The sequence below is a fragment of the Miniopterus schreibersii genome, assembly GCF_964146895.1.
Source record: "Miniopterus schreibersii genome assembly, chromosome: 5".
Taxonomy (NCBI): domain Eukaryota; kingdom Metazoa; phylum Chordata; class Mammalia; order Chiroptera; family Miniopteridae; genus Miniopterus; species Miniopterus schreibersii.
Genome location: NC_138106.1, coordinates 532,147 through 556,784, shown reverse-complemented (window position 1 = coordinate 556,784; position 24,638 = coordinate 532,147). Strand labels below are relative to the sequence as shown.

At 46.6% G+C, this 24,638-nt stretch overlaps 1 protein-coding gene across 1 annotated transcript; it reads right to left on the bottom strand.

The window, feature by feature from the left end:
• Positions 1–11,192: 11,192 nt before the first annotated feature.
• On the bottom strand, positions 11,193–20,352 carry LOC308557918 (uncharacterized protein; the record flags this gene model as incomplete). The annotated part of the gene is made up of 3 exons (XM_081138818.1): positions 11,193–12,024; positions 12,348–12,355; positions 19,845–20,352. The coding sequence occupies 3 exons, from the start codon at positions 20,350–20,352 to the stop codon at positions 11,527–11,529; spliced, it is 1,014 nt and encodes a 337-aa protein (XP_080994944.1). The 3' UTR covers positions 11,193–11,526.
• Between the last annotated feature and the right edge of the window lie 4,286 nt (positions 20,353–24,638).

Here is a 24,638-nt window from a genome sequence, read left to right as displayed (position 1 = left end):
CAGAGAGGCTGCTGTTTTCCTACCTACACTGTAGTTCGGCTTTCAAATAAAAAAAGCAAGCAAGAGAAGAATTTATAGGCAAGCGCCCAGTCACTTCGGTGGAATGGTCCTCCTGCGACGTGCGAGGGTGACGTGAGAGCCAGAGGAGCGTGTGTCCCGGTGACGCTCCTGGAAGAATCCCCGCAGACCCCGCCACAGGGATTTCATCTCGCTAGTGAGGCTTTTTAAAAATATGTATATATTTTTATTGCTTTTTTAGGAATAGAGGGAAAGAGAGAGAGAAACATCTATGGGCTGCCTCCTGAAATTACGTTTGCTGGATATCCATTGTTTTAGTCAAACTTGGAAAATCAGTCAGGGAGCCTGAATTTTTATTCTATGCACATAGATGATAAAATGTTCACTAAACTGCCCTTTCCTAGTAACAGAGCATTTTTCATTATTTAAAGAGTTTTTATGTCGATTTTCATCATTAGATTGCCTGGGACCCATTTGAGCTCAGTAATGAGATGTGATTGTGATTATTACGTTTCTAAAAACACTTTTCAGCGGCGGTAAGAATTTCTGCTTTTATAGCCATGTTTCAAGAAATTATTCCCCCTCCAGTTCTACCTTTTGACATTCATACCGGATCCTGCCTCATGCAGCCTCTCCCACTAGCAGGTGGGGCACACTTAAATAAATAAATCCAGACCTGTATTTTTAATCAGGAGATTTCTCCCTACTTTCCTTGAGAACAAAGATATGTTCAAATCTCTTACTGATAGAATAAATATTAAAAAAATTCTCCAACAGGACTACTTAGGGATTGTCGTTTAGGAGAATAGTTTATGTCCCCAGATCCCAATTCTTCAACAATCAGACCAAGAGCATAAACGTGGTTCTCGCAATCTGCTCCTAACAGCCATGGGGGTTGGGGGGTAAAGGGGAACACTGGGGGACATCTGTAATACTTTCAATAATAATATAAATTAAAAAAAAATGATACACATCCATAAGGAAAAAAAAAAGCCACAGCATTCAGGAGAATCATGAATCATGTTTGGATGTTGGGCACAAAGCAAATTGAAACAGCTCTGGACAGTTCTGATCAAACACCAGAAAGACCTTCAGAAAAGACCCCCATTTAGCCCTAATGCGCCTGCGTCCTATCTGCCTGGGGAGGGCTAGCGAGCAATCCCTAATTCCACACTCCGAGCGCCGGTTCTCCAGAAGGCCCCCGAGGTTTTATATTTATTTGGGCAACCTTTAAATACGCTAAGCTTTGTAAATACTTACTCCCCTTAGAGATCAAACCGGTTCACATGCTGTTAAATTTTAAACAATGAAAAATAAAAAATGTCAAAGATATAAATCATATAGAACAGGAATTACCGTTAACCTATGGTTCATCCCCCTGCCCCTTTTGGTTAAAGCGTTAAACAGCGATCGGAAGAGCTCTTCCGTTTCATCCCGGCACTTAGAACGGGCTACGCTTCAGGTTTCAAACCCCACGCGTGCCCGGCCGGCGCCACCCCGTCGGCTGGAGCGTCTCTGTGGGCAACTGAATCTCAGCATATTCCGACCAAGAGACTGTGCCTCTCACGCGTCTCCTGCTTCCTGACCTCCGTCCCCGCCTTTCCACCTGCCCAGCACCCCAAGATTAGCAGACAAGTCAGAAAAATAATTCTTAGTGTCTCTCCTCTCCTCACTGACCGATGACCCTTCGTTCCGCCTCTGAAATCGTCCTCGGAGACGCATCTTCATCACCGATTCTCCATTTCCAGTCTTTTCCTCTCATCATCCAAATAGTCTCTGTTCAGTGTTTGCCTAACTCAGCTTTTACTCCATTCACATTTTCAGATGCTCGGTCCTTTGTGTCCATCTCGTTGCTTAGAAACCCCAAGACGGAGGTCAGGCTGCTTGGGCAGCACTGTCCACTCCGCCGCTGGTTAAATCCAAGCTTGGGGGCGACTTACCTCACCTCGTTCATTCGCACCCTGTGCCCTGCAAAGGGCAGAGGGCTTGCAGTTTTCCCTGCAATGTGGCAAGGACTTAATGGGCTCCGTCGGCGAAGCACAAAACCATGGCCAGGCGCAGAGTAAATGACAGATATTAACTTCTAATTATTACTATCATTGCCTTAATACTGTTATCTCCTTATAATAACTTTTTTCTCTGTTTCCTTTCATAGAAATACCTCCTCACCTTTTAAGGCTCAGCACATAAAAACTACCCTTATATCATGGTTTAGGGGGAAAAAAAAAAAAAGCCGGTCTGGGCCAGTCTTTCCACCCTTATCGCATGAGGTGGTATTTGCTTACCCCTCTGTCCTGCTCCTTCACTGAAACCTACATTTGCCCGACGTAATGCGGCCGCCCGGAGACTCATTACCGACTCCACAGTGAGATGTCCTACTTTCCTGTTCCACTCACGGCTGGACGGCTAGGTGGCTATTAAACTTGATATGTTTCCATTATAAGTTGTGTTTATTTTTTACGCTACATTTTTATGGTAAAATTATAACCAGCATAATCTGCTAAAAATGTTTAAACAGCTCATACGGAACACGAGATTGCCTCCTGGGCGGACAGTAAAATGCACAACGCAAGTACGATGAATTACTGGAACCCCATCCCAATAGTGATTTGTTCCATATGAAGAGGCCCAAACGCAGCTTCTCCCCACCGGTCTGCTCCAAGGCTCTGCCCGGAGATCTTAGGGCAGCAAGGAAGTGGAAGGAAAATTACCGCATCGTCACTGCCTTTATAGGGTACAATATACAGCAGTGTAATAGTTTAATAGTTACCTATACATGAGAAACACACACGCCCGTTTACTTCATCTGGAGAAGCCCGATGGACACACCTGCCCAACTGACCCTCCAGTTTTCTAGAGATCGGCGATTTTCATCTGGGGAGCCACAAGAATTTTTAAAACGTGCAACAGCTGACTGTTGAGTCAGGGGCACTGACCTCTCTCCCTTAGATCATCGTGCCTGAGATGAGCACGGAAGGGGTAGTTGAAGGACAGGATCCTTCTGGAGGGCCCTTCACAGTTATTTCAGTTATAGTCTGTCTAATGAGGGCATTTGGTTGCTGTGGACAGTACTTTTTTTATTCTGAGTGGTAGGAAATACGGATATATGAAACCAGAAAGAGCAAAAGCATAACTAGTACTTAGGAGCAGCATAGGATTCTAGCGAAAAACAAAGTTTACAGCCATTAAAACAAGTCGGTCCAAGCAAACGTTCAGAAAAGTTGATTTTGCAACACCTAGAGCAAGACTCAGTTATTTATTTTTCTCTAATATTTAAAAAAATTTTTAAAATATGTTTGTATTGATTCTAGAGAGAGAGAGAAACATCGATGAGAGAAAAACATCCATCGGCTGCCTCCTGCACACCCCCTATTGGGGATAGAGCCTGAAACCCCACCCAGGAATGTGCTCTGACCGGGAATTGAACCAGGGACCTTTCTGTGCATGGGAGACACTCAACCAACTGAGCCACACCGGCCAGGGCTCTAGTATTTTAAATATATTAAATATTTAGTGTCTGGCCCCCCAAAAAGCCTGTATTTATGACAAAAGACTTATAAGAAGAAATAGCAACCTCATCTCAGTAAAGATTTAACAGCAAAGAACATTGAGATTATGGCATCAGATAAACCTGTCTGTTTTACTAATTCTTCAACTTAGAAAGTCGGTTTTACCGACAGCTCCCTGAGCCTTGTGGTTACACTTGAGGGGTAACTTTTTTAACATTCGCTTGACCTTGACCCCAATACTCAGTTTACAGCGTTCACGATGACTGTGTGAGACGTGATTTTCTCTTTGTATTTTCATGTTGAATCTACTTATCTTTGCAAAAAGCAGCGATTTCTGAGTATTACGCTTCTTTTGTGTTGATTGGACCTTCTAAATGAGCAAGGATTTCTTTTTTCTAGTAATAACATATGTTGTTCCCATAGACACCTGATTATAACGACCAGGTGGACACGATTGTTTTTCAAAGCCAATTTAAATGATGCAGCTGATATGATTTTTAACTCTTAACAGAAACACGTCTTGTGGCTTCTTGTAGAAACGCCAGTAGATGGTCTCTGGTGACTTTAGTGATGAGTTTATCTGTGGAGTCAATTTTTTCATCTTTTATTCCAAAGCTTAACACAGTGCAAGCATCACCCGTGATTACATGCCAGGCCCGTATCTTGTAAACGCCTTTTGTGGTTTACCGCACCTCCCCACATCTATAAGGTAAGAGTGTAACCACGGTTATTGTTTTTTACAGTCTATAATCCTGTTTTTCTTCCATCACTACCAAGCAGAGTTCTTTTAGAAAATGAAGCCAAATACCTTTAAAAAAATAAGGTTTTTGGATTAAGATAAATGGGTAAGAATCCTTATCACTACTACAAACTATTACAGAATACATATGATTTTATAATTTTTTATTGTATCTTGAAACATTTCTTAAATGTTGATTACCTGTCTCTATTACTTGTCTGATTATTGGGTAGGTTGCCCATAAAATCTGTAAAGAAAATACTACAATTTTTAAGCCAAATACATGTCTCCAGATTCGCAAAAAGCACAAAAGCCACGAAAGACACTGCCCTTCGGTGTCCGCTGAAGAATCCAGCGAGTGTTTACATTCATGACTTGCAATAACTTGGATGAACAAACTTTTATTTCTAAGGCATTTTCTTTCCCCTTACGAATTGCTGTTTGTTGCTAAAAATAAAACAGGTGAACATATGCTTTGTGATGAGTTTGAGTTGTATAGCGCTGAGCAATTAGGCTGCTGGCTTCAGATTTAATCACCTGGGACGAATTTATTTGAATTTCAATGAAGAATCTACCATTTAAAACGGAATAATCTGCGACAATGTGGATAAACCTGGAGAACACAATGCTCAGCAAAAGGAGCCAGATGCAGAGAGGCAGAGACTTCATAGTATCTCTCATTTGTGGAACCTAAGAACTTCCAACCCGTCGTGACAGAGGACAGGACAGTGACCAGGGGCTGGAGGCTGTGGGGAACGGGAAAGTGACTGGCAAAGGCTACAGCGGTGTCGTGATGAGATGAGTAAGCCCTGGAGACTTAATGGACAGCGTAACAACTATGGCTCATAATGTACATATACTTGAAATTGGCCAAGAGAGTAAATCTCAGGTGTTCTGACCATAGAAACGTGAGGCAATGACTATATTTGTTAGCTTGATTGTGGTAACCATTTCACAATATATATATATATTAAAATACCACCTGCATGGGGAAGCCCCGCGTCGGCGAGGCTGTGGCTATTCTGCTGGTAGAGCTGTTCTGGGTACAGTTTTGAGGCTCACGTACAATGAAGGAGAAATAATAAAATCGCTACGCAAAGTGCCCATTTTAACCTCACAGAGCCTATTGCTTCCAGTGCATGTAACACACGGGGGTTCCCTTGTTTCTACTACTGTGCCCTAAACTCTCACTGTTTGTAAGTAAGAACTACGTCTTTTCATCTTTGTAAACCCAAGGCTAGCACTGTGCCCGTTCACACAACTGACATTCAGCGAAGGTTTGCTAACTATCCATCCCAGACATCTCTATGTTTTAGGACGAGTAAATTAAGTCGAGGAAAAATAACAGTGGGTCTAGCATGGGTCAGCTGCTTCCATTAGATAACAAGTTTTTGTTATTTTTTAATATAATACTTTCTTTAATCCCTAGACTAATCCTGCCAAATACATGATTTTATCCAATTATAAAAATGAAGAAATGGAGGCTAGGAGGTAAGTCACCAAAAGTCACTAGCTCATACAACAAAAAAATCACCCCATATAAGTAAATTTATACTATTAAGTAGATTTCTCAAGAATAATGTGCGGAGACTGAGAGATGAAATCTTAAGTCACCTTTCCGCAGAAACCCAGCTCAGCGATTCTCAGAATCTTGGTCTCTCAATAAAATGTTTTCCTCCCTCCCTCTCTCCCTCCCTCTTTCCTCATTAGTTGAAGAAAACACTTCTAAAAAAATAAAAATTTCTATTCTTACTACAGCTCATGTCAAGTTTTCTTTTTTTCTTTTTAAAAATATATCTTTATTGATTTCAGAGAGAGGAAAGGAGAGGGAGAGAGAGAGAAACATCAGTGATGAGAGAGTCATTGATCGGCTGCCTCCTGCATGCCCCCCGCTGGGGATCGAGCCCACAACCCGGGCATGTGCCCTGACCAGGAATCAAACCCCGATCCCCTGGATCCTTGGTGGATGCTCAACCGCTGAGCCACAGCTTGGCTCAAGTTTTATTCTTAATTGAGCTTATTTAACATATCAAATATAAAACGGTTTTCCATGTAAAAAGGTTGTATATGCAACAGATTTAAAAATATAGATAAGTAACAAATAGTTACTCATACCCATTGAAATGCAGGCTATCTTTGGGTCTTGAGGGGAACAGTGGATAAACTAAATAAATCCTAACTCCTCATAATAGAACGTGTACAAAATTGGCAGATTCCCCGATTTTTAAGGGACTGGAATGAATCTGCAATCAGCGGTGCCACCAGCCTGAGCGATCTAGAATTCGTCATTACAGACCTTCATTACCGTGTTTCAATATGCAGCAGAAATATTCCGAGCATGACATAGGAAAGAATCAAATTAAAAAGTCCCATACCCTTAATTTCCTTGCTGGTTCTTTCTGTGTTGCCTCTCTAATTACACGAAATCCAATCGCTTAAGTCAATGCCACGATGTTAGAAGCTCTGATGAGATGGCCCCTGTGGGCGGGGGGTGGATACATTGTATCTCCCGGGAGGCCGCGCTCAGGCCTCTGCGCAGGCGCGTCAGCGGCACCGCCCGGGCCCCAGCCCGTCCTCCGCCCTCACCCGCTCCTCTCGCGGATAAACGTCCTCAGATGCTTCGGGTCGCGAACGGCTACGTCCACGGAGAATCTCTTCCAGCTTTTACTTCACCTTTCCTGGGGGCTTCATGAGATAAACCGGTAGAAATGCGGTTTGTTCATGGCGAGGGCTCTTTCCTTTATTTATTTTTAGTCCTTGCATAAGACGATGTGGTTAAAAAGAGTTTTGAAAGTAGAGCTGAGTTTCAACACGCTACTAAGTAGCTGTGGGGTCTTTGGCAAATTAAATTCTGTCCCTCAGGTGTCGTATTTAAAAAACAAAAAAAAGCCCGGCCGGGCGTGGCTCAGCGGTTGAGCGTCGGCCTAGGATCCAGGAGGTCGAGGTTCGATTCCCGGTCAGGACACAGGCCCGGGTTGTGGGTTCGATCCCCAGTCGGGGGCGTGCAGGAGGCAGCCGATCCCTGACTCTCTCATCATTGATGTTTCTATCTTTCTCTCTCTTTCCCTTCCTCTCTCTGAAATCAATAAAGGTATATATTAACAATAATAATAATAATAATAAAGCAAAAGAAAAAATAGTTGAACCAACACCCAGCCCAACTCATTTTATGGATTATAAACCTATATGCCTATAACATAAAAATGAATAGATTAATGACTTCAATTTTCATAAGCAATTTTTAACTTTATTTCTATTGTTGACACTATTACAGGTATCTTCCAACCCCCCTCCCAATTTCCCAGCTCCTCCCGGCCCCACCCCTGTGGCCATCACCACACTGTTGTTGTCTGTGTCTATGGGTTGTGCATATATGTCCTTTGGCTGATTCCTTCACCTTCCTTCACCTAGTCCCCCTACCCCCCCCCCCCCAACATCGGTCAGTCTGTTTCCTGAACGTCTGCCTCTGTTTCTATTTTGTTTATCAGTTTATTTTGTTCACTAGATCCCACATATAAGTGAGATCTTATGGTACTTGTCTTTCTCCGCCTGGCTTATTTCACTTAGCATAATATTCTCCAGGTCCTTCCATACTGTCCCAAAGGGTACGAGATCCTTCTTTACAGCTGCGTAGTATTCCATGGTGTAAATGTCCCACAGCTTTTCATCATCTACTGATGGGCGCTTGGGCTGCTTCCAGATCTCAGCTATTGTAAATTGTGCTGCTATGAACATCGGGGTGCATATATTCTTTCTGATTAGTGGTTCAGGATTCTTAGGATACATTCCTAGGAGTGGGATCACTGGGTCAAATGGCAGCTCCATTTTTAATTCTTTGAGGACCCTCCACACTGTTTTCCACAGTGGCTGTCCCCGTCTGCATTCCCACCAGCAGTGCACCAGGTTCCCCTGCCCCACACCCTCCCCAGCATGTGTTGTTTGTTGACTTGTTGATGGAGCCATTCTGACAGGTGTGAGGTGAGACCTCACTGTGGTTTTAATTTGCATCTCTCTGACGATTAGTGACATTGGGCATCTTTTCATATGTCTTGGCATCTGTGTTTCCTCTTTGGAGAAGTGTCTGTTCAGGTCCTTTGCCCATGTTTTAATTGGATTGTTTGTCTTCCTGGTGTTGGGTTGTATAATTTCTTTATATATTTTGGGAATTAACCCCTTATCAGATGTGTCATTGACAAGTATGTTTGCCACACAGTGGGCTCCCTTTTGGTTCTGAGGATGGTTTACTTTGCTGTGCAGAAGCTTTTTATCTTGAGGCAGCCCCATTTGTGTATTTTTTCCTTTGTTTCCCTTGCCCTAGAAGATATATTGGCAAAAATATTGCTATGAGAGATGTCTGAGGCTTTACTGCCTGTGTCTTCTTCTAGGGGTTTTATGGCTTCCTGACCTACATGTAAGACTTTTACCCATTTTGAGTTGATTCTTGTGTGTGGTGTGGGTTGGTGGTCTAGTTTCATTTTTTCGAATGTACCTGTCCACTGTCACCCTCTTAGTCGTCCTAGTACCGGAAGCCCTGGCCACAGCGATCAGACAAGAAGAGATAAAAGGCACCCAAACTGGAAGGAGGAGGTGAAACTGTCGTTATCTGCAGATGACATGATACTATCTAGAGAAAACCCCCAAGACTCCACCAAAAAATGACTGGATCTAACAAATGAATTCAGGAAACTAGCAGGAAACAAAATTAATATCCGGAAACCATTGGCATTTTTACACACTAATAGTCAACTCTCAGAAAGAGAAATTGAGAAAACAATCCCTTTTATTGTTGCAACAACAACAAATAACAAAAGGTACCGAGGAATACGTTTAACCAAAATGGTAAAAGGCCTGTACTGGGAAGACCATAGGACTTCGAAGGAGCCTGAGGAAGCGGCAGCCAGTACGTCTTGGATACCAACAGTGTCAGTCTTTTTTTCATGGGGCATACGGAGTGAGCCAGACAAATGAGAGAAAGCACTCAGAACGCCCCAAACGCATTAAAGCAGAGTCTATAAGCTGCAGTTGGTCTCCATTGGTCTTATTTCAAATATAAGAAGATAACCTAAGTCTTACTGTTACTTCTTGGTGTAGGAGGGCCAAAGAGTGGGTGTGGTCACAACCGAGAAACTCTGGAACTGAGCGGCTTGTCACAAAATGTCATCGTTTTTCCTCTAACTGCAGTTCAACAGGTCATTATAATTGCACACATAATTATAAACATAATCACATCCACTACATTATAATTGTCAACATAATATCTTAATTATAAACACAATCACCGTCACTGTAAACACAATTACTCCTATATTCACATGCAAGGGTGGACTATATTTGCCGAGTCAGTAGCTCAACGTTATCTTAGATTTTGAAGTTAAATATATTTATGGGCTGTCATCATTCATAACACCTCACTCATGCGTGGAGTAATATAATTCTGAATTTTCTGTCCTACCCACCCCAGGTGGGGGAGAGGGCCAATGTCCCCAAACAGCTCATGCCCAAGACACTCTACAAATGAATGGTTCTGAACAGGGAATGATTTTGCCTCTAGAGGACATGTGGTGAGGTTTGGAAACATATTTCACTGTCACAACTGGTGGTGGCGCTGCTGACATCTAGCGGGAAAGGCCAGGGATGCCCCTGGACGGTGGTCGTCGCAAAGGCAGCCCCATCCTAACAGAGCCGTCGGCAGCCCAGGGGATACTAGGGCCAAGGATGTGGGAACTGAGAGGGGTGAAGGCCTGGTCAAAGGTCAGGGGCCAAGCAGAATGGTGACGGATGATGAACGACCGTGACCAAAATCAAGTGCAGGAAGGAACCACGAACCAGGTGACGACTGGGAAACCAAGGACGACCGTCCAGTTAGTCTGTTCTTCTCATATTCAGATGTAGGTTAGACTTTCACTCAGTGACGTCTGGATCGGGCCTGATATAGCAATTAATGTTCTGATCAAAGCAAGTACAATAAAGTATATTGAACTTAATTCATGAAGATTCCGTGGTTTCGTTGATCATGTCACCATTTATTACTATGTTGGCTTATTTAAAGCCAGTAAATACCCTGGGCATGGAAGCTACGGGGTCAAATCTCCCACCGCGGGGGGTGTACTCGACCCACAGCCCCGGCTGCCAGTCTCTGCCCATGTACCCCAAGGTCACGCTCCGCCCTGTTCTCGGCCAGTGGCTGAGCTTGGCTGGGACACTCAGGAAGGCCCGTCTCTGTGACGCGGGAATTCCTTCAATGAGCAGCTTCTGGGCCGATCTCCCTCCCTCCCTCCCTCCCTCCCAGTTCAGACCTGCTTCGTGGTCTGACGGTTCTCCCAGATTTCTCCAGCTATCTCCCCATCTCCTCTGACCTGTGTTTTCACCAGCAAATCTCCTTCATGTCCAATCCAATCTGGCAGCCGTCTCTCAAAGGACCTCAGCTAACGCATTAGATCAGCAAGATTTATTTTCTATACGAGGTGGCAACCTAGTCGTCCTATCGTCAGTAATGAGTTTTACGTGACTTCCTCGCGCTGTTTGAAGGCCCCGTTGTTTGGTTCCCACTGAAACGTGCTTCTTCTGTCCCCACCCTGCCCTTGCTACGTGACGGTGAGTGAGAACCGGGTCCTGGGCCTCCCCGAGGGCAGGGACTCCAGGTCTTTCCTCAGCATGACGCCTGCTCCGCAACCAGAGCTCGATACCTACCATCCCAAAGCACTTAGATAACAAGAGCATCTACGGGGGGATAGAAATCTCTTAGGACCTAAGATACGCCGCGGATTTAAATTCTCCTCAAAAGCGCCTGTTTCCCATCCAGCAAAATATCAACAAAACACATGAAACTAAGAAAACAAAGACATGTTTTCCTACTGACGACAGCTGAAGGCGCAGCATCCGTTCACCAAATGGAGCTTATGTACAAAAACAGAAAATGCCACCGTTCATCCCAGAGACATAAATTTATTTGGATGCCATATCCATTTGAAATACAGTGATGTGAAAGCACCCGAGGAGAGGAATCAGAGGAAAACCTTAGAAGGGAAGCGACAGAAGGGACTCTGAGCATCGGCATAAGGATGGAAATCAGATCCATCTCCTAGGTCTGGCTAGAGAAGGTCACAGGCGAGGTCCCTTGTCCACAATGAGTCAGAGGCTCCCAGGAGGCTGTGGCGGCGAGTCCTGGCCAGGCAGGCGGTCAGCAGTTGCAGATACCGGACAGGATGCACGTTCAAGTTGCAGAGATCGCAGATATCGCTGTGAGAGAACCGAGGATATTCAGTAATTTTGTCCAAAACAGCGAGAGCTGCTTGCCGGCTGGAAGCAAGAGGACTGGTAGCTTCTGGAAGAAAGGTAAGTTGGGCGGGAGAAGCCGGGCCCACAGCCCAGAGACTGGGCTCGGGAGCTCCCGTAACCAAAGGGCGCAAGGCCAGCGTTGCCACATCCTAAGGATCCCGGGTAGTTTGACTGGCAGGGACTGCAGACCGTGGAGGTCCTCGGGCCGTAGCAGGACGTCTGGCAGCCGCTGGGCTCGTAGCAGGTCTCCTGGCAGCCGCCGTAGACCGGGGAGCCCTGCTGGCAGGTGCCCGGAGAGTAGACGACGTGGCCTGGGTAGAAGGAGCCGCAGGAGGAGCCTGGGTAACGCAGGGGGCCCCCGAGGGAGCGGGAGGAGAGGTTTCCGGAGCAGTAGCTGTGGGACATGTTGTGGGAGTTCTGAGCTCGGCTGAGGTGCAGAGAGGAGTCCGGGACCGTGAGCATCACCTTCTGCGCCCGACGCTTTTATACCGTAGCCAAGGGAGTCCCAGCAGGGGCCCCTTTTAATGAGAAGGCTTCCCGAGGCTCCAGCCAAGATGAAACGCGGGGACCTTCAAAGGCCTTCCTCATGAATGCAGACTTTTAATGAAGGAATTTCATGAGTTTTTCAAAGCAATTATTCGTGAGGCACACACTCCGTCCTCATTTGTCCGGCTTGGCCCGAGGAGTGTAATTGTGCCGTAATTGTGCCCCTGGCCCTGGAGCTTCATTCACCCTCTTTGAATAGATGGCAGCGAATGGGCAACGTGCTGATAATTGTGCTGTGTTTAAAGCTCTGAAGGTACTTTGTAGTCTGCAGGGGGCATTTAATTTGCGCCAGCTCAGGAGCCCAAGTCAGGAACAGAAAAAATAATCCTCAGTGTCTGTTTCATCTCCCCAATCTGTGGACCCGATAGAAAAATAACCCAGGAACAACCCTGTAGAAAAACAACCCAGTAACAACCCGATTGGTAGAAAAGCTAAATGAGAGTCTAAGAAATTTGGCTTTTAGTTTTCTTATAGCACATGTGCCCCGGCCACTGGTGTGTACTTGGATTTATTTTTATTATTATTATTTTTGGCAATTAAGGTTTACATTCAATATATTTTGTATTAGTTTCAGGTGTACAGCATAGTGGCTGGACAATCATGTCCTTTACAAGGTGACCCCCCGATATTTCCTGTGCCCACCGGGCCCCGTTCAGTTATTACAGTATCACCGGCTGTGTCCCTGTGCTGAGCGTTACGTCCCCGGGGCTGTCCCGTCACCGCCAGCCTGAGCTTCTCAGTCCCTTCGCCCCTTTCACCCGGCCCCCCACCCCCTCTGGCAGCCATCGGCCTGTTCTCAGCCTGCGAGCCTGTTTCTGTTCTGCTTGTTCATTTATTTTGCTCTTTAGATTCCAAGTGGAATCCTGTGGCATTGGTCTTTCTCAGATGGAATCATTTCACTGAGCGTAATTATCCCCCTCTAGGTCCATTCACGGTGTTGCAAACGGTGAGATTTCATTCTTTTTCACGGCCAAGCCATGGTCCATCGCATCTCTATGCACCACGGCTTTTCACCCACTTGTTTCCTGACGGGCACTTGGGTGGCCTCCAGCCTTGGCTGCGGTGAACATGGGGGTGCACATGCCTTTTTCAACTAGTGTTTCGGATTTCTTCAGGTATGTACCCAGAAGTGGAATTGAGCGGTCATGAGATAGTCCTGTTTTTAATGTTTGATTTGAGACTAGAGGGTCTGGTATTTGCAGGAGGGCTCTGAAAATGACATTGTGAAAATAGTCAGTGAAGGAACAGTTGCTCTGGAGCTGACTTGCTTCTTGATGGGAGACATCAGTAAAGTAAATCGTCAAGTCTCCCCACTCCCATGCGTTTCAGGTAATCTTTTGGTCATGTTGATGCTACTGAGAACAGAATAATACGTCCTACACGTGAAAAGTAGGCTGTTTTCCCTTAGTAAAAATTCCTACCCCGTGAGAGGAAACTAACAGAAGGTAAAGAAAGTCAAGAAATCAGAAAGTGTCCACCCCATGTGGATTCACCGTCAGGCCAAGTAGCTGAAGGGCTTATAGTGACAAACGACCTTTATAAACGGAAGCGGGAGGGTATCTGGGCGAAGGACAGCGTGAAACGGAGACTGAACGCCTTCGGGACCTCGGTGTGGTGCACGAATCCAGTCACATGTCTGCTGCCCAGAGGACTAGTGCCCCCCAGTGTTCTCGGGGACCCTCTCGCAACGCTCCTCATTGCAAACTGTAAACAGGGCCGTGCAGGGCAGGAAGCGGCCGAAAGCAACCTGTGGGGCTGGGCCACCCCTTAGGACATCCACCCTCCGTAACAGACACGCTGTTCAGCGGTACTGGGCTGGGATTCGTTCCATGAAGAATCGAGGTTGCCCGGCCCGTGTGGCTCAGCGGTTAGAGCCTCTGCCTGCACAGCGAAGGGCTGTGGGTTCAATTTCCGGTCAAGGGCACGTACCTGGGTTGCAGGCTCGATCCCCGGCATGGGCTGGGTGCGTGCAGGAGGCAACCAACCGACATCAATGTTTCTCTCCCTCCCTCCCTCCCTCCCTCCCTCCCTCCCTCCCTCCCTCCCTCCCTCCCTCCCTCCCTCCCTCCCTCCCTCCCTCCCTCCCTCCCTCCCTCCCTCTCTCTCTCTCTCTCTAAAAAAGCAATGGAAAAAATATCCTCCGGTGGGGATTAACAACAACAACAAAAAGAATTGAGATTGCTGGGTGGAAGTTTTAAGGGGAGATTTAGCTAGAAGTATGAAAGGAGCTACGTTAGTAGGTAATGAGATTTCATCTCGATACACCGGGAGCATCTAATCACGATGTTGTTGCAGCGGGATTCCGGCAGCGAGATAATTGTGAAATTATCTTCCAGATCATAGACGCTATAGTCTGAACATTTTTGCATAGGCCCCTGGGCCTTCAGTCGTGTTTTGCGTATTAGGCAACACAGTCTAGCCTGTTTATAAAACAAATGGTCCTTATTGATTAGGCTCCTTGACCGTGACGAGCAAGAAGCCTTCTAGTAGATTCCAAAGCTTTCTGCTTCACTTCTCAAAAAGATACCGGACATCCGAACGCCCCGATAAACGCCACGCTCGCCCGCGTTGGGTTTCCCCGCTTGCCTCAGCGCCGTCCTCTTACGTAAGCTGCCGGGGAGACTGTCGCCGGGCCAGGTATTGGCTGACACTGAACATCCTTTCCTCCACCAAGCGGAGGTGTTGAACCCGGACACTTCTGTTGAGAGGTGCGAGGGAAATGACCTGTAAAATGAATTCATCGCCAGCCTGGAGCCCCGGCGAGTCAGGCTCCTCAACCTCCCCTCCTCCGGGGTACCCATCTCCATTACCCCGGGACACGGAGCCGGGAAACCAGCCATGGAACGGGAAAAAGTATGACCGTGATTTAAAAAACTGTGTCATACTTGCCAGAAAACACCTGGAAATGATTTAATTCAAAGGGATGCTTGTTGCTTTCCAAAGCAAAGAAAGAACCTCCGTGCAATGGATCCTCCGGTGCAAGACGTCGAGGCGACACAGCTGACGAACTTTCTTAGCAGAAGAAATTCATCCAGATCCCGGGAACCCCTCTGCGGGAAACACCGCCTCCAATTAGAGATAAAAACGCATCGGGGATTCGTGCCCCTCGTTTTGTGCTTCTTTTTAACGCTCCGTTGAGCGTCTCCCATCCATAACCCCTGACACCCCAAAACAGCATAAAGCAATTTGTAGTATTGAGCCCTCGCCACAGTAAAACGCAGAAGAGCAACGCGAAGACTGGCTGGTTTTCAGCAGCAGCGTAGGAAGCGAGGGGCCGTCTCAGCTAATTCTTCGCCGAAGCCATCCAGGCTGAGAGCTGATGGGGGGGGGGACCCTCCTGCGTCCTGCGGGTCCCGTGGCTGCTCCCTGGGACGCCCTTCCCTTAAGTGACCTTGCAGTTCCCGCCTCAACCGTCAATGCCGGCTTCCGTTTAAAAGAAGCGAAATAAGCGACGCAGAGAAAGACAAGTGTCACTTGATCTCACCTATACGTGGAATCTAATGAACAAAATAAACTGATGAACAGAATAGACCCAGAGACGTGGAAGCAGGGAGCAGACGGAGGGTCGCAGAGGGAAGGGGGGTGGCTGGGGAGAGACTAACCTAAGGACATATAAGCACAAACGCACAGCCCATAGACACAGCAGTGTGGGGAAGGCCGGGAGGAGGCGGGGCGATGGGGTAAGAAGGGGAAATCTGCAGTACTTTCAACAATAAAGATAATTTTTTTTAAAAAGGGGAGAAAGAAAAAGAAATGGCTGTGGACAGGTTGGTCAGCAGCTCTGCTATACAGACGCAACAACTCTGGGACTGTGAGGGGCGTGTCACTTATTTCCAGTTCGGTGGCTTCCCGGGCCCAGCACTTCTGCCTCTGGGGCAGTTCCCGGGGAGCCGCCGGGGGCCCTTCCCATGCGCAGGGTGACTAAGAGCTTTGAAGATTCAACACCATTAGCTGGCGTCCAGGGGCAAACATTACTGCACTTTCCAGTTGTAAAACCACAGACACTGCATATGTATGGCTGCAATTACCTTTTCAATTCCATCAATTAAAAGCAGATGGCAACCTGTTCTTATGCGTTAGGTGGGTGACACACCCCACGATAAGGGATATAAATGCCCCAGTCCAAGAACTGGCTTTCAGACTCAGAAGCTTCTTATCCTGTCGGATCTGTGGACCCCTCCCGCAGCGGCTGCTCTGGAACCCTCTCCTCCTGCTCCCTGGGGGCTCCCTGCCCCACCCAGGCTCCTCCTGTGGCTCTTCCTACCCCAGCAACCTGGCCTACAGCACTGAGCTCTGCTCCCGGCCCCTGCCCGCGGGGCTCCTCCCTCCGCAGCGGCTGCCAGGAGATCTGCTGGGAGCCCCCAGCTGCCAGACGTCCTGCTGTGGCCCGAGGACCCTCAGGGTCTGCAGGCCCTGCCTGGGGACTCGGCCTGGGTCTCTGGGCTCTGGGTACCCTGGTTTCCAATCAGTGGGTTGTGGTCCCAGTGCCTTTTCATCTCTAAGCTGTGGATCCAGTGTTTCCTGTCCAGCCTACTTCTCTGCCAGCAGCTGCCAGTCTGATTCTTGCCAACCGGCCTATGGAACTGGCTTGTGCTAATCTTAGGTTTGAACACAATGAAATGTCACATAATACCAACTATATCAAGATCCACACTATCTATTGATCTGTTGTCCTATTTTTAGCTCACAAATTTGACTTGTCCTGTTACCTCTTATGGATTCCAAATAATTTGAATTTCAATAAGTGGAAAATGCATTCACTGAAGAGAGACCCACACTGCTCCTTGGAGTTCTGCAGACATACGATGTTGAAGCATATTTCCTCCTTAGTGCCTCTCCTGTTTATTTCCTCTGGTGCATTTGCTTTACATTTCACAAAGTGGGAAAAGTTGTAAGCTTAAATAAAAATGTTATGTGACATTCACATATTTGCTTTCATATTATCTGTTTACTGTCTTCAAAACGACTAGTAAGTTATCTGGCTGGATATTTCTTTATCTTGTATTTATCATTTTAAAATTTTTACTTTAAAAAATAAATGTCTTTTACTTTAAAAATTCCAATGTCTTTTCAGTTTGGAAGAAATTATTTTATCTTTTATGTTCGCTGCACCCATTAATAATTTCATATGAAAAATCTAGAATCGCATTTTTCTGACTATAAACAGACTAATAACTGTGGCCTTCTGTTCTGCAGGGAGTTAGAAACTTCATTATCTTTTATATGATATAATTACATATTGTAACGAATATTAAACTGACTACGTCACATAATTTTGGAAGAAAAAGGCTCATAAAATATCTGAGAAGTTGAAGGGAGGGTGTCTAGTGAGAAGTTAGACGTCAGTGCATTAGATGGGGTGAGGGTCCCGGGGACCCCGGCTTAGGGCGGATCAGAATCAACCTCTGGACGAAGCAGCTAACACTTTCCAGGACCCGTCAGCAAGCAGGCCCCACACTCCCCGTGTGATCAGCTCTACACATCTGATGAAGCCCTAACTTGCTCCTGTTTTTTTCAGTTGTTCAGTTCATAGCCCTTATTTGGGAGTAAAAACAACAAAAACAACTACTCAAAACCAATGCAGATATTCTTTTGTGTCGACTGAACACCCAGTGAGCCGATAACCCCTGGGTCAGCAGTCGGGCCCCAAACGTACATGCACAAGTCGAGGACAACCTCAGCCTCACTAAGGGTGCCGACGACCTTGATTCTTACCCAAGGGCAACCCCATGTCTCACTGACTTTGCCTCAGCCTTCCGCCCCGCTTGGTGATTGTCTTAGATCCTTCACTTTTTATTTATAATGAATGAAAACCGAATGGACCTCACGAGGCTGGGTGAGGAGCCCTCCACTCTGCTTTTCCCACCGTTTTCACCTGGTGCCGTGGGAGATGCAGGCACGGTGACCAGGGCTTTCACACTCACCCTCATGACATCAGAAAGCAGACAAGCCACATCCTGCCCTTTCTCTGCTCATTCCTTCTGAACCAAATCAAACCATCACCTTTCTCTCAAAAAGGGGAGGCAGAGGGACCCCTGAAAAACCACTTACACCTGGACACAGGCAGAAGGAGGGACACTCAAGGTTCAGACAGGTGGAGGTCCCCTGTGGTTCGCACCCAGCCAGGGCCGCCGAGGCTCCTCCCACTCCCTGCAGGACGCGGCCACGTGCACCCAGCCTCCTGCAGGTGGCGGCAGTGGGAAAGCGGAGGACTGGGGTGCAGTCCCCACACTTTACAGTCTCCCAGGAGCTTCCCAGGTGAGATGTGAAACCCGCCCCACGGGTGGAGGGCGGGGCGGGCCTAGAGGGAAGTCCGACCACTTCAGATGGGAGGCGGCAGGTTTAATAGGCAGAGGAACTGATTTATGAGGCTTGTCTTGGGTGAGGGCAAAAGGAATCGTTTTCCCCACCCACCTGCCACATCTTAAAAGTGTAAAACTTGGGGATTAGCCATGTAGCCGATGCAGATGACGCCACCACATTAGTGTCTCAGGTCTGTCTTTGGGCAGCTTCTAGCCCGGGGAAGGCGAGCAGAGCCCACGTTCCAAGCACGGGGCTGGGGGACAAATGCTTCTCCCCTTAATCAGATCTGGGGGTGGACAATTCCACCATCACTCTGTAATTCCTAAAAGGCCCCGAAGGACAGATTCTCTCAACTGTCCACTTTAAAACCAACTGAAAAACATGCCCTTTAATGAGATTTTCCTCTTTGACTGATATAATTTCCATGGTTTTCCATACCTGCTTCCTGGAACCTTTTGCCAAATAAACTGTCCCCACCCAGGTTCTTGACCTGGAATCTTTTGACCTCAGCTCTGCTTTGTGGGGGGTGGGGTGCAGGCTAAGACTGACGACTGTAAATGTTCAATGCTGCTCAGGTGTGTTGCTCTTAGTTTGTTTCGGGTTGAGCCTTGGAGAAGCTTCAGGAGGTTGCTCTCCGGGTCTTTGCTCAGTTACCCCCCACCTGAGATCACTGTGACTCCCCTTCCACAGGCGTGCAGATGAGGCTGGGGGCACCTCGCCTGTGGAGGGCGGCGATTGGGGCGTTTACATGAACCAGCCAAGAGCTAAGCGTCTGTCCTTGGAGCTGCTTGGCTGAAAAGTCTATCCAGATACTGGACTTTTAGTCAAGTTTTTGTCTCTGTGTAAACTGACCTTATACGTTATTTCACTTGTCCTGTTGTCTGCCTTTCTAATTATGCACCAGTGTCGTGTTTTCCCTCACCAGCAGACATGCACGTCTCCCATTCGCAGGCAATAGTCACCGACGCTGAGAAATACAGAGCGTGGACCTCAGAAAATGACTCCTACGAAGGGGCAATCCATGGCAAGAGAAAGCCACTCAAATCTGTGGAGCTGCACTGTGCTCAAACCCAGTTCCCAGGTCAATTCGATCCTTACTTACGCCCTCCGGATCATCGCATACGAACACCAGGGGCAAAGAGAGAGAAACTAGTAATAGTAATAAGATGAACCATGCATTTGGAAGCCAGATTACGTAAATTTATTAAGAGTAAAATTTCTTTTCAATTGTTCCTCGATGGAAACGCAATAGCACGAATTTTAACAATAGTAGAGATTTTAGGACTTATTAATTTTGGGGTCTGTCAAACGTTGGCGATGCAAGAAATGGATGGTTTAAGGATAAACTAACTGTGGTAACTGGTGACAACAGCAATGATGGCTGTGCTGAGCGGACGTTGACCTCAATACTGAAGAGAATCTGGACCCTTTACAAACAGATCAATAGAAGCCAGATCCACAGGTTGGTCTGTAACAGGATGACTGGCAGCTCCTGGAGGCCAAGGAAGTCGGGCGGCAGAATCCGGATCCGTAGCTCAAGGAAGGGAAGCCACAGCCTCCATAACCCTGGGGTCTGAAGCCATAGGACCCGCAGCCCAGGGAGTAGGAGCTTCGGGGCCCACAGCCCAGGGAGTAGGATCTTCGGGGCCCACAGTCCAAGGAGTAGCAGCTGCTGCTGGACCCAGAGCCCAGAGCCCCAGGACGAGTCGTCCAGCAGGGACTGCAGAGCGTGGGGGTCCTCGGGCCACAGTAGGACGTCTGGCAGCTGCGGGGCTCCCAGCAGGTCTCCTGGCAGCCACTGCGGAGAGAGGAGCCCCGCGGGCAGGGGCTGGGGGAGCAGAGCTCAGTGCTGTAGACCAGGTTGCTGGGGTGGGAAGAGCCACAGGAGGAGCCTGGGTGGCACAGGGAGCCCCCGAGGGAGCAGGAGGAGAAGTTTCCAGAGCAGCCGCTGTAGGACATGTTGACGGGAGACGTGAGCACAGCGAGTGACAGTGAGGAGAGTCCGAGTCTGAGTGTCACCCCGGGACCATGGGGTTTTTATACTCCCAGCAGCGGGCGTGGCCCACGAGGGGATCCTGGTTGGTACATGGGATTTCCCCTTTCACAGATGTGTAACTCAACAATCTTCTCTGTAATTGTGAATAGTTTTCTACATATTGCATTTATGAGGCTATAATTCTGTTGTGACAACCAAAGCCCACGAACGACTATGTCAGAAATGCTGTGACTGTTCGACATTAATGCGCATCCATCGTGACCAGGAAGGCGTCACGGCCGAGGAAACTGTCCTCTGGCTGAGGCTCCGTGGCTGCTTCCCATGGACGCACGTCTGGTTTGCTGGCTGGTAATTTCTTCCGAGACGCTGGGGTAGAAACGGGGTAACGCCAACTTGCTCCTGGTGCAATAGCTCAGAGGAGCAATTTCCCATGGGACGGGAGCCTTCCCGAGAAGGCTCACCTTCTCACCATTTATGCCCATTCTCCAAAATCAGGTGGAGGTCACCTGTCAGGGCAGCGATAGAAGCTGATACGTGAAGCAGGTGAAGTGTCTTATTGATACGATACTGTGGGCACAGTTCCTTCAAAATTTTTCTCTGTTTCCACAGATGCCTCTTTAAAATGATCGTGATGTTGGCAAAGGGCACAGAATTTCAGTGATGCAGAAGGAATAAACTTTGGAGATCTAATGGGAAGTATGGAAACTAGTCGGTAACACTGCTAATGCTAGCAGCATTTTTAGACTTGGAATTTGCTAAGCGAGGTGGCCTTCGGTGTTCTCACCACGCGCATACACACACATCGTACCTGTGAGAAATGATGGACGTGCGAATCAGTGGGACTTCGGTAATCTTTCCACAATCGGGTCCTTCTCGGACAAGCTGTGCTCTTCCCTTTGCCTCTAAATGCAAGAGCTTCCTCTACATTAAGTTAATATAAATTTAAGAGGGATTTGTAAACTCCCTAACCTTGAGCTAAATTAAGCCCAGAGATTATATTGTTTGTTCTATATAACAAACCTCCACTGTTTTTTGGCAAACTGGGCTGCTTATCAACAAGTAGAAATTGACATTTTTCAAGTACAAATTCCGACTCTGGGCCGTGCACCCAGCGGCGCCTGCTGTTTTGACCGCTCAGTGCCGTCACCGGGCTGTGAACAAAATGGTTGTGATAGTTTTTCCAGAAGAATCTCATCCATAGTTGAAAGTTGTCACTTTTGACAGCCACCTACTGCTCTTCTCCAAATTACCAGTGACCTTGTCAGGGACACGCTGGGATCGTGATTTTACTGATCCTCTGGGGCAGACGCTCAAGAAACAAAAGCCAACACTTCTCATGGAAAGATTCCCTTCAATCACTATGGATTAATTACCAGCCACAAAATAGGTGCTTTATCATAGCCAACTTAGGTGAGAAGTCTCTGAATTCTGCATTTTAAAAAATACTTTTATTGGACAACATGGTCATGGCTGCCATTCTTTTTTTTTTTTTTATTAATCCTCCCCCAAGGATATTTTTCCCATTGATTTTTAGAGAGAGTGGAAGGGGGAGAGAGAGACAGAGAGAGAGAAACATCGATGCGAGAGACGCATCAATTGGTTGCCTCCAGCACATGCCCTGACCAGGGCCCAGGATTGAACCTGCAACCCAGGTACATGCCCTTGACTGGGAATCGAACCCAGGACCCTTCAGTGTTCAGGGTCGACACTAACCACTGAGCCACTCTGGCCAGGACACGGCTATTTTTAAGTAGGCTACACGCAATGATACCAAAGCACATTTCTCTTGGTAACATATTCCTGGTATTTTTCCCTAGGGATCTTTCTATTAAAATTTTATAAGGTAGAGAAACATTAAAGCTTTCTCAATAAACCTTTTATGAGGCATCCAAGTATGTTTTCCTATGAACTATCCAGTAACAATGGCTGAGAACATGGACTCGAACGCAAGCTGTTTATTTGGGAGGTGATCCCAATACATCGCTATGGGGGTGGGAACATGTCCCAGGACGTGAAGGAAGGCAGGGCGGGAGGCGGGACCAAGCTGGTTCCGCTCTAGGACCTGGAGCTCGGGTCTAGCAGAGAATTCCCTGCACTGTGGAGTGACAGGGCCTCAGGTGTCCCCAGTAACCCGCATTCAGAGTGTGCAGGTCATTACGTTCCCTGGGACACAGGCAGGGTGCGGACAGAATGGGGCATCACTCAGAAAAGCAAAAATACAACGAATGTGGAAAGAATACCATAAGGTTTGGGATGAAGAGGTGAGGAAAACAAAATGGTATGAAGGCTCCTGGTGAGTTTGGGCCACATTGCAGCACAGGATGAGGCACGTGTATGTGGTATGCGAATGGGAGGCAGGGTTAGAAAGAAGACAGAGCACCCGCAATGGCAGCATTGGCATTTTATGAATTTTGGTGTCATCTGCTGCTATTTAAACAACTATAACAGGCATTTAAACGGTCAGTTTACTGCAGCAAATCATTTATTTGAATCTCTCCTATGGATTTGGAAAATAAATCAATCTTTCAAAATTACATAAAACTAGCAAGTTAACATTGCTTAAAATATTGACCCATTCCTCCCAACAAGAACAGAAAAGCTGGAGAAAATATAAACAAACAATAAAACAAACCAATAATCTCTATTTAAAAACTTCAGAGAAATAACAAAGAATTCCAGAGTCACCGAGACACTATATGGGCCAGAACTGGAGTTCAAAGAAAGGAGCCTGCATCGGGAGTCACTATTCCTGTAACATTAGACACTGGTTTTTAAAGTAGGGACTGATAGAGTTCTCATAACAGCAGAGGGCTAGAGAAACAAAGTTGGAATTTAGGGCCGGCCAGAGACCTGGGACCATGGAAACTATGCCAGACCTCAGAGAGCCGATTCCTAAAAGTAAAATTGAATCACTGATAGACTGCTTCTTCTAAGGGGGGATTTCCAGGTTTGAAAGATAATTAATTGAGATAATTAATTCATTTGACTGAATTAAAATGGTCTAGGATGCTAGTGTCCTTACTGTAGCCACCAGAAAAATAAACCAGTCCTCTCTGGAGGAAGGTGAAAGCACCAGGACATTTCATTTTTTATATACACATGTGTATATTTCTCTCTCCAAATACAGCAGGGGTATGAGAAAATAAGACTGAAATAAAAGAGAACACCAGAAAATAGAATCTGAGATACACAATCCGCACAACGGACATGTCAAAATCAGACGTTAACGCACCTATGTGAAGACTTCAACAACAGGAAATAGGAAGGTATTATTATCAAGTAATAATCATGTTTAAAGAATTAAAGGTAAAGTTGAGAATTTTGGCAGAAAACTGAAGACCAATGACAGAACCTAATTGAAATTTTAGAAATTTATGATATCCTAACTGACTTGGAAACCTCCCTTGATGTGTTTCATCAGGAGGTTAAACATAGCTAAACAAACAATTAGTGAATTGGAAGATGAGGAAGATGGAAATTCCCAAACTAAAACAGAGACAGAATTAGTGAACGTAGAAAAAAAGAGTATAAGAGGCACAGTTGCCATAGGTCATGGGTGCAATTCGCTCAAAATTAGAATCTCAGAAAAAGAGAGATGAGAGCGTGACAGAAACTATTTGCACACACTGTGTTTGAGAGTTTGCTGAAACGATGCAACATCATCTCCCATGTGAAACGGTGATGAGGACAATGCATGGAGCTGGCCTGGGGTTGAGGTGGCTGAAGGGTGGACTTTAGCAGACGCTACTCAGAGATGGTCTGCAATGCGTGCACCAAAGCTACACTCCCAGCTCGTTGCTTTTATCATTAGAGAACCCAAATCATTTTCTTTGATGACCTGGTGGGCATGCCCAAGACAGAACGCCCAGTCTGAATTCTTCATTATCCCTGGACCAATTAGTTTCATTTCAAAAAATTGAAAACAAGCTTCCATGTCCCCAGATTTCATGCATTTTTATCTCTCCAGAATCTTCCCCTTGTATTATAAAATTTAATCTTGCTTTGTTTCTTAAAGACAAGGTGTAATGACTGCCTCCCACCTAAGCAAACCTCCCACATGTGAAGCACAGAAGCATTTCTGGCTACCCTGTGACTCACAGATTAAGGAACGACTGCAAATTCCAAACAGGACAAATACAAATAAAAAGGTGACTCGGGTGTTTGCACTAAGACTGACAATCTATAGAGAGAAATACACAAACCCACAAGTGTAACTAGAGGTTTAACACTTACTTCAGATAGAAACAGA